At 48.2% G+C, this 10,497-nt stretch overlaps 1 protein-coding gene and 1 long non-coding RNA gene across 3 annotated transcripts in view; one reads left to right on the plus strand and one right to left on the minus strand.

The window, feature by feature from the left end:
- BCAM (basal cell adhesion molecule (Lutheran blood group)) overlaps positions 1-4,484 on the plus strand; it is a 62,244-nt gene extending 57,760 nt beyond the window's left edge. For both annotated transcript variants that reach the window (XM_079985502.1, XM_079985503.1), the window contains exon 16: positions 653-4,484. In XM_079985502.1, coding sequence (XP_079841628.1) covers positions 653-658 — 6 coding nt within the window. In that variant the 3' untranslated portion in view covers positions 659-4,484. The remainder of the gene's footprint in view (positions 1-652) is intronic.
- Positions 1,860-7,400, minus strand: LOC307221391. Its single transcript, XR_013841359.1, has 5 exons — positions 7,386-7,400; positions 7,025-7,333; positions 6,809-6,941; positions 2,517-6,304; positions 1,860-2,484 (listed from the first exon to the last, which is right to left on the minus strand). It is a non-coding gene; the product is annotated as an uncharacterized lncRNA (long non-coding RNA).
- Positions 7,401-10,497: the final 3,097 nt, after the last annotated feature.

Raw genomic sequence — 10,497 nt, forward strand, 5'->3', positions numbered from 1 at the left:
AAGGGAGCTGGGCATGTTTAGCCTGGAGAAGAGGAGGTTAAGGGGTGATATGATAGCCATGTTCAAATATATAAAAGGATGTCACATAGAGGAGGGAGAAAGGTTGTTTTCTGCTGCTCCAGAGAAGCGGACACGGAGCAATGGTTCCAAACTACAAGAAAGAAGATTCCACCTAAACATTAGGAAGAACTTCCTGACAGTAAGAGCTGTTCAACAGTGGAATTTGCTGCCAAGGAGTGTGGTGGAGTCTCCTTCTTTGGAGGTCTTTAAGCAGAGGCTTGACAACCATATGTCAGGAGTGTTCTGATTGTGTTTCCTGCTTGGCAGGGGGTTGGACTTGATGGCCCTTATGGTCTCTTCCAACTCTATGATTCTATGATTCTATGAAAACATATTCTGCCCCCCGAGAATCCTGGAAACGGTGGTTTGCTACTGGGAATTGTAACACAGTGAGGGGGAAGCTACCGTTTCCAGGATTTCCCTGGTGCGGGGATGTGCTTTCAATCACACGGTTACAGCCCGTGTCTCTGTGGCAGGACTGCAATGGGTCCCCTAGGGAGAAGGCTGGGGGGGGGGTGGAACTGAGGGGAAAGTCTGGGGCGCAGACTCCCTGTTTCATTCTCCCTCTCTTTCCAATCCTGTCTCCCTGCAGTGCTGAGAGCAAGCCTGGAGTTGCCTTCTTCCGGAGGATCTGCCTCTTGCCTGCTCTGTACCACACAAACCACGGGGCAAAGAGGACGCCAGGGCTGGACTGTGCGAGGGGAACCCGGTCCCTCCGGGGCCCTTCCTTCTCCGAGGGCAGGGGAGCTTCCTTGCGTCTGGACTTCTTTATTTTTTTGTGCAAATGGGGTGAGGTGAGGGGGTTGTGCTGCCGCTCCTACTTCTTCCTCCTTGAAACGCCTGATTGTTATTATTGTTCTTGTAATTATTTTTGAAGAAACTGACACTTGCCCGGACCCCTCTGGCGTGAGTAGAAGCGCCACCGACACACAGGCCCCTGTCTCTCCACACACCAGTATGCCTCTTGCTGACTTGCGGACCTGAACCAAGCCCACACATGCACTTACATCCTGAACACGGAAACACGGCCTTGGAAGAAAATTCACACAAGTTGACTGGCCTCTTTCTGCTGGCACATGACTGTTAGCCACTTGTGGTCTGAAAGGACCCGCTTTTTGTAAACCTTCCCACCCCCACCCCGTGCTGCTTAGTCGCTTGGAGGCGATTCTCGCTCGCCATAGGTGACCAGGCTAGCAGTGTCTGTCTTTCGCTGTTGGGCAATGACATGTGGACACCTATATTCCTGCATACACTTCTTCTTTATCCTCCACGTGAAGCATGCAATGTGAGTGAACACATACAGGCACACCCTTGTTTCGTCACGCATCCACACCCCCACACCTGCTGAGCGTGCTTGTCGGGAAGTCGTGCAAAGACTTGCAAAGTTGACATGCTCTCCACATGCATGTGAATGTGTTCTGTCCATACATTAACATGTTCGTGTGTGTGTGTGCACCCAAGGCTTTGCAAATTACGTGTGGGCATCGTAGCTGAGTATTAATTTCTACTAGACAGCCCCAAAGTCCACTCCACAATAACAGCACAAACAACATCCTATGCATTTATCAGCACAGAAACTGTCTGATGAAGTGATATCGCTCAGGCTGCAATTCTGTATATACTAAGCTCCATTTATCTCAATAATGCTTGCTTCTGAGTAGATCATGCTGTCACGCTTTTATCTAGGTTGACAAACACATGGCATCTTCTTTTTTAAAAATTTCAAGTTGTGATTCATTCCACAGCTTCTGCCTGTTTTTGTCTCCTTCAGATTCATAGGGTTGTTCTTTACACACACACACACACACACACACACACACACACACACACTTATTTTCTGGCACCAAACCTCAAAATACAGGAAAACGTTGGGTTTGGCTAATCAGTTACTTGTTTTTAATTTTCTGACTGAGGAGTTTTAGTACAAAATTGAAGAGCGGAGGGGCAGTTTTTGAAAGAGGACTTCTATGGCCGCTTGAAAACCAAATCTTTTTTGGGTGACCTGACTGCAGGATCTACCTGGGGAGTTTGTTTCTTTGAAGTCAACAGTAAAACTAGTTTGATACCCAGCTTTAAGAGAGTCCATCTTCAGCCAGCCAAGGTTCAGCTTTCATTTAGGAATGTGTACAATCTCACAAAGAGGTGTTTATTCTGTTTAAACTGCTGCCCTGAAGTAGAAATCCCATCAGTTAAGAAAACAATTTCCCTTCTCTTAATGAGCGCAAGCAAGGATCTCTGACTCTGCCGTCCTGCCTGCTCACCCACCCTCCCACCCTCCTGTTTTTAGTTCTGGATTCTTGGCTTGACACAGTTGATCTGCATAGATAAGAACAAGCATTGCCCTACAGAGAAAACCTCTCTGCTCCATGCATATTTTTTTGAAATGCAGCGAATATGTCACGGACAGTAGTAGAATTTGAAAGCCTTGTTATCACTTAGTTGTAGAATTTGAAAGCCTCGTTATCACTTGCCAGAGGGAAAGCCTTTTGCCACAATTGCTCTGCTGTGTGGTTTTATGGAAGCCTTATGCATGCATGCCTACACACACACAAACACACGTGTGTGCTCACCCCATAATAAAAACAGCTGCCACCCACATACATTTCATAAGTATATTTGTGTTTCTAGCACATTCACAAGCCAGCTGATGGGCATATTAAAGCAGCCAACTTCTGGAACCAGGCTACCCCTTTTAAAGAACCGTTTGATTTGCAGCAACAAGTAAAGGAGAGTGTTTAGGGCACCACGCCATGGAAAAGAAATAGAAGAAAAGCTTTGCTTGCAGATTTCTCCTGCAGATCAATACTCCATTGCAGCAGCCCAGGCCGGTTTGGGTGTGCTTGTTTCCCTGCCGTAGTTACACGGCTGGCAACCTCGCAGCATGCCGGTGCCAGATCAAGCATGCCAGCAAACACACACACACACACACACACACCCAATGCGGAATAGGTGCACAGGTTCCCAATCAGTTGCGTCAGGATCTTGCTTTTTTAAAAATCTCTGTTCCCGGAGGCTGGCTGTTGCAGAGCGCTTTCCTCCCTCTCTGTGTCTCCCTATGCAAAATGCTCCCATTCCTAAAGGCAGCCTTACGTCCTGGAGGGGTTTGATGGTGGGGCCTTGCCACCAGAGATGGTGTGGCTTCTAGGCGGGTTTTGACTGCCGCCATCTTTCTCGCAGATTCAGCAAATCTGTGCCTGCGTTCCCTCCTCTGTGTACACATCCACACACCGCTTCTGACAAGAGTGAGGAACATGTGGTTCCCTGGGATTTCAGCTCCCATCATCTCCAGCCAGGGATGGAGGGCTACAGCCTCACCCCGCCTTAACGTTTTTCCATGCATGATGAAAAAAGCCACAGCAGCTGGAGAATGGGCAACCTGCCCCTAAACACCTAAGTCTTACCACTAGGCAGCCATTCCCATTTCGTCTCCGTCCGTGCTCTCGTCGTTCACCACCCCTACCTACAGGGGGCGTCCTGATCTCTCGGCGTCCTGATTTTCTTCATTGAAATGCATTGGGTTGTGTGTGTTGCTGTTGTTTTTTTTTTTTTTATAAAAAAATGGCATCTATTAACGGTCTGTACAGGACAAGCCTTTTGGGGTTCTAGTCTTCCTATTCTCCCCTGACCCCCCGAGGGCTCGTGTCCTTTCTCTGTCTCTTGCACTGTCTTGTCGAGACACTGGCTCTGTTTTGGGTGGGTGGGTGTGGGGAGACTTGGGGCTTTTAAAAAAAATGTAGTGTATTTAATGGTGTTGCATCTTAGAGAGCAATCTGAGGCCGCTGAGCTATGGCAGAGCCCAGGGTGGAGGCGTGGGAGAAGGCAGCAGTGAGGGCAATATTCTGGCTACTGAGCTTTAACCATCCTTGCAAGAAACAAAGGTGGGCTTTTTCCATAACTCCCCTCCCGGTATGGCAGCTGCAAGACTCCTTAGCGACCCCTTCTTCACGCCCTTCCCCACATTTTCCTAGCAAGGGATGGTGGTGTGTCTCTCTTAAACACAGCCCACTAGCCCAGACTGCCCCCTCGTTACATCCCTCCTTGTTTCATGACCACTTTTTACTTGTGCCTGCTACTGTTTTTAGGTTTTGCCACCTTTTAAACAAACAAAAAACGAAACAGATACCTGACTCCTCTACCTTCCACAGCTGTTTGATCTGCAAGCTGCTAGCAGGTAAGACTGCTATGAAAAGTTTCACCTGCCATTCTCCACCCTGTCCACCCACAGACTTAAGTTTACTGCAAAAACCACGCAGGAGTAGGTCAGTTGGCAAACGCTGCCACCTGCCACCCCTCTCTCAGCTCCTGCCATAGCTCCAGCTTCTCACTCCCCAACCCTTCGGATGTCTCTGTTACCTGCTGCCCCGCCCCCCCCCCCCCCCCCGGGTTACACTGTACATTAGCAAATAAAAAATATTGTAACCTCAGTTTGGCTCCCGTGTTTGTTTCTTCTCCCTGCGGACCTTGTGCCCCTTCCTCTAAAGTCCCCCTTTTAAACTGGATTTCAGAAAAAATGCAACCTCTTTCATCTGGGACGTACCATTTGGAGTCGTCCCTAGTCATGGACGGAGCAAAAAATTCTGTTGGCATTGGCTTTGGAGAAGTTAAGGCTTCCTTCCTCCTGGGAAGGAAACTTCAGCTGGGAGTGGGAGCGAGTTTATGTTTTGTTTTGCTTTGTTCTTCTCCCTGCAAGGTGCTTGTGGTCGGGTTTGACCTTCTGCCTTGCGTGACCTGCTTATTTTTGGCCTTGGATTTCCACAATTCACTGCTGTTGTGGAAAACGCTGAAAGCGCAGGCTTGAGATCTCTTGAGCAGTGGAACGAGGGACGCTTGATATTTGTTAAGAGATCCTCCTTTGGTAGGGCAGATCCCTACTTTTAAAGCACATTATTCTCTCCCCTACCCCCAATATCAAAGAATCCCCAGAACTGTGGTTTGTTAAGAGTGCCGGGAACTGTAGCTCTGGGAGGGGGAAACTACAAGTCCCAGGATTCTTTGGAGAAAGTTGTGTGCTTCAAATGTGTATTAGGTGTGTCTCTTCTATTTCTCTCTATCTTTGGCGATCCCTTGTAGCCGAGTAAGATTGCCTCCCATAAACACGGTTTTAACAGTGAGTCCGTAAGTGACTGTGGATGCCAATTCTGGATCCACACGTCCTTCCATAGTGGGGACATTGGTTTCCAGGCGGGAGTTGATCACAGTGAGGGTTTGCCAAGTGTGCCTTCCTCTTAGTGTGTTTCTCCCTTGTGCCCTGAGTTCAAGCATCTTCAAAGCCCACGACACCTTTGGTCAAGGCTGTTCTCCAATTAGAGCGCTCGCAGGCCAGTGTTTCCCAGTTGTGGGTGTTTATACTACATTTTTTTTTAGATTTGCCTTGAGAGAGTCTTTGAACCTCTTTTGTTGACCACCAGCATTACGCTTTCCATTTTTAAGTCCGAAATAGAGTAGTTGTTTTGAAAGACTATAATCGAGCATCTGCACAACATGACCAGTCCAGCCAAGTTGATGTTGAAGAATCATTGCTTCAACACTGGTGATCTTTGCTTCTTCCAGGACACTGGTATTAGTTCTCCTGTCTTCCCAAGTGATATGTTAAATTTTTCGGAGACACAATTGATGGAATCTTTTGAGGAGTTGGAGATGGCGTTTATAAGCGGTCAGTGTTTGACAAGTGGTCAGGTTGTTAGTACAATAGCTTTGTAAACAAGCATTTTGGTTTCCCTGCAAATGTTCCGGTCCTCAAACACTCTGCACTTCAATTGGGAGAAAGCTGCACTTGCAGAGCTCAGGCGAAAAGCAAAGTCACTGCTTTGACTTCAACAGCACCTCATCCCACAAGATGAAGCTTTACAGGTGAATCTTTACCTAGCATGGCACTAAGTCATGGGGCAGGTGTTGCCAAGAAAGGTTGCTCAATTAGACAAGGACCCAACTTGGTTGAGTGCTGCTTGCAATAATCTCAATAACAGGCGCTAAGTGGTCCATTGGAAATTCGGAACCAGCCAGAAATTCTCAGCTGGAAGCATCTGTCTTAAATATTCCAATGGGAGTACAAGTGTAAAAAGGTTCATAGAACCATAGAATTCTACAGTTGGAAATTAACACAAGGCTCGTCTAGTCCCAACTCCCTGCAATGCAGGAATCTTTTGCCCAACCTGGAGCTTGAACCCACGACCCTCGATTAAGAATCTTGTGCTCTGCCGACTGAGCTATCCCAGGCAATTATAAGATCATTGTACAGTGGTGCCTCGCAAGACGAAAAGAATCCATTCCGCGAGTCTCTTCGTCTTGCGGTTTTTTCGTCTTGCGAAGCAAGCTCATTAGCGGATTAGCGCTATTAGCGGTTTAGGGGCTTAGCGGATCAGCTGATAAGCGGCTTAGCGGATCAGCTGTTAAGCGGCTTAGCGGATCAGCTGTTAAGCGGCTTAGCGGATCAGCTGTTAAGCGGCTTAGCGGATCAGCTGTTAAGCAGCTTAGCGGATCAGCTGATAAGCAGCTTAGCGGATCAGCTGTTAAGCGGCTTAGCGGATCAGCTGATAAGCGGCTTAGCGGATCAGCTGATAAGCGGCTTAGCGGCTTAGAAAAGGGGGGGGGGGAACCCGCAGGAACTTGCAAGACATTTTCGTCTTGCGAAGCAAGCCCATAGGAAATTCGTTTTGCGAAGCACCTCCAAAACGGAAAACCCTTTCGTCTAGCGGGTTTTCCGTCTTGCGAGGCATTTGTCTTGCGGGGCACCACTGTATAATCTTACACGAAGGCATGGCTGGGTCTAGTGGGAAGGAACCCTGGCCTTCTAAATTCACCATTACACTACTGGCAAAGAGGGAAGGTCGCTATAGGCAGAGATTGGTGACACTTGCTTTGGGGGGATGAGCAGCAGAAAGCTGAAAGAAGCCCAAGGAAGTGTTATAAGAATTTTAAGGTCTTAGATATGTAATAAATGTTCATAAATGTACCAAGCAAACACGTACATAAATATATAAACCACACATCTGAAACCCCACAGAAAAAAAGTCCTGAACAAATTGACCTCAAATATTTCTCTGCAAGGTCAAAGTGGGAAACCTCCCCGTTGTCTCTTTCCTCACAAATCCTGTCTTAAGGGCACATTTAAGATATGAATAGGGTGTGAGCCTGTGACCTGGCTCAGGAACTAAGTGTTTATCATTACAAGAGACTGGCCAGGCTCCCCAGGCAATCCAATCAAGTGACCATTAAACAGGTAACCTGCCAGACAGGAAATAAACAACACACTCAGATTTCTGTTGTCGACCACCTTTTCTGTGATGTAGGTATGATGTGCCTGGGGTGGTGGTCTTGGGCTACACCCCTTCTGTGATGTCTGTGTAATGTTTCTGGGAGTGGTCTTGGACTCGAGGGTGGGCAATTTTAAATGTCTATATAAGGGCAGGCACACTTTTGTTAGGGGTTCCTCCTCCTTTCTCCTGTCTGTGAGGGGGCACCCTGTTTCAATAGTTGAATAAAGATCGAGCTTACTAGCTGCTTTGCTTCTCAAAATTCTCTGGTTGGCCTCTTGTTATTTTTTCCTACCGATAGAGAACCTACAAAGGACTCTACAAGGGCTCTTATGTACCCCATAAGGGAATAAGGGCAGATTTTGTTTATTACAGAAAGAAGCAGCAATGAAAGGAGGGTTAGATTTCTTACAGCAGAAAGAAAACTGGGAAGAGAGGAGTTCCACACCTCTCGGCGCTCCAGAGGTTCCTTTCTGCTAGTGGTTTGCCTTGGTGCAAGCTAAGGACGTGGCCAGGCTGGGCAAAGTACAGGATTGAGAGCCCAGGAACCCACAGAAACAGAAGGAGGAAACTTTTTTTCCCCTTTCCAGAGGCCTTTGGCAGCTCCTGTTGCTGCTGCCGGTCTGAACAGCTGCCAAGGTTCCTTCTCAGGAAGCAGGGATTTGCCTGCGGAGACCTGAACAAAGGAGAAAACGTAAACTGGGACTGGGAGGGGAAGCCTAGGGGATGCATTGGCTTGAAAATGCCCAGCCATGTTCCATAGGAGCCTGGTAGACAGTGACATTTGGAGGCTGCAAGAGCCTGCCCTATTCTTGCCTTGCCTTGCATTTAGAATAGTGACTAGTGGGGTGCCACAGGGTTCTGTCTTGGGCCCGGTCTTATTCAACATCTTTATCAACGACTTGGATGATGGACTCAAGGGCATCCTGATCAAATTTGCAGATGACACCAAACTGGGAGGGGTGGCTAACACCCCAGAGGACAGGATCACACTTCAAAACGACCTTGACAGATTAGAGAACTGGGCCAAAACAAACAAGATGAATTTTAACAGGGAGAAATGTAAAGTATTGCACTTGGGCCAAAAAAATGAGAGGCACAAATACAAGATGGGTGACACCTGGCTTGAGAGCAGTACATGTGAAAAGGATCTAGGAATCTTGGTTGACCGCAAACTTGACATGAGCCAACAGTGTGACGCGGCAGCTAAAAAAGCCAATGCAATTCTGGGCTGCATCAATAGGAATATAGCATCTAGATCAAGGGAAGTAATAGTGCCACTGTATTCTGCTCTGGTCAGACCTCACCTGGAGTACTGTGTCCAGTTCTGGGCACCACAGTTCAAGAAGGACACTGACAAACTGGAACGTGTCCAGAGGAGGGCAACCAAAATGGTCAAAGGCCTGGAAACGATGCCTTATGAGGAACGGCTAAGGGAGCTGGACATGTTTAGCCTGGAGAAGAGGAGGTTAAGGGGTGATATGATAGCCATGTTCAAATATATAAAAGGATGTCACATAGAGGAGGGAGAAAGGTTGTTTTCTGCTGCTCCAGAGAAGCGGACACGGAGCAATGGTTCCAAACTACAAGAAAGAAGATTCCACCTAAACATTAGGAAGAACTTCCTGACAGTAAGAGCTGTTCAACAGTGGAATTTGCTGCCAAGGAGTGTGGTGGAGTCTCCTTCTTTGGAGGTCTTTAAGCAGAGGCTTGACAACCATATGTCAGGAGTGCTCTGATGGTGTTTCCTGCTTGGCAGGGGGTTGGACTCGATGGCCCTTGTGGTCTCTTCCAACTCTATGATTCTATGATTCTATGATTCTATGATATCTCACCTCTGTCTCCAAGGAAATCTCCCCCTCCTCATTTAATTCCCTGTGAGGTAGGTTAGGCTGAGAGGCAGTGACTGTCACAAGATCGCCATTTGAGCTTCATGGCTGAGTGGGAATTTGAATCCTGGTCTCTTTTAAGAGTCTGACACTAGTCTAAATGCTATATCTCACTGCTACTCTTAATGCAAGGGAAAGCCCCAGTTACAGGAGGCTGCCAGTTTGAGTCGATGTCTGTCAGGGGGAGACATGTCTGCTGTTAAATTCTGGCAACGGTCCCTGCTCAAAATCTTCCCCAGCTGTTTCCCCATCCATTAGGGGAGTGAGGGAGATAAAGAAAAGGCAATCAGAGGAGGAGGGAAGGGGTTATGAACGGAAGACCCCAGAGGGGACAGGGTTAAGCAGCCTGGACTCTCAGGACAGGCATGGCCAAACTTGGCCCTCCAGCTGTTTGGGGACTACAACTCCCATCATCCCTAGCTAACAGGACCAGTGGTCAGGGATGATGGGAATTGTAGTCCCAAAACAGCTGGAGGGCCAAGCTTGGTCATGGCTGCTGTAGGAGATGGAATGGGTGAGGGAACTACAGGCCACTTGAGATTGTTGGACTCCAGTTCCCATCATCTCTTGCTATTGGCAGTGCTGACTGAGCCTGATGGGAGCTGGAGTCAGTCAAGCACACAGATGGCCAGAAATCTTCACCGCAGAAGTAGGGGACCGTTCTTTCAACCTGAGCAACCTTTAAGAGGCCGGGGGGGGGGGAATGTTTGGGGCAATGGATGCCTTTCTACAGTCGGTGACTTTCCAACCATGCAAAAGGCAGATTTCGAGACAGCCCCTCTCTGCCCTCCATCAGGCATTGCCGCAGTTCCCGGGCACATTCTAGCCAGTCGAAAGCATTTCAGGAGAGGCCAGAGCAATGCCACCGAGGGCTGTGGTACTATGAGGAAGTGTCATGCCCTCACAGCCGACTTCCTATTAGGACTTCAAAGGGAGGTTGTGACCTTCATGCATGTGTGAACTTGTTCGGAGGTCCCACCTACCCTTCCTGTGGTTAGAACAGGGGTGGGATAAAACATGGATTCCAGAGCTGGATCTTTCTATGCCGTGGGCAGCCGCCATGGCTGTACACGCCTTCCCGAAAGTGTATTAGACTCTCCCATCTTTTGCACCTCTTCCGCAGGGACTCTCTCAGTCTCTGGAAGACTCATAAGCTGCTAATTAGAGCAGTTCCTTCCTGCCGTCTTGGTCAGACATCCTTCCTTACTCCCTTGACTCCCCACACACCCTTTTTGTTTTTAACTCATTAGCTCTCCTCCTCGTTTCTTTCCAAGGAATGTCCAGGGGCACTCGCC

This window comes from Podarcis cretensis (assembly GCF_951804945.1).
Source record: "Podarcis cretensis genome assembly, chromosome: 8".
Classification (NCBI taxonomy): Eukaryota; Metazoa; Chordata; class Lepidosauria; order Squamata; family Lacertidae; genus Podarcis; species Podarcis cretensis.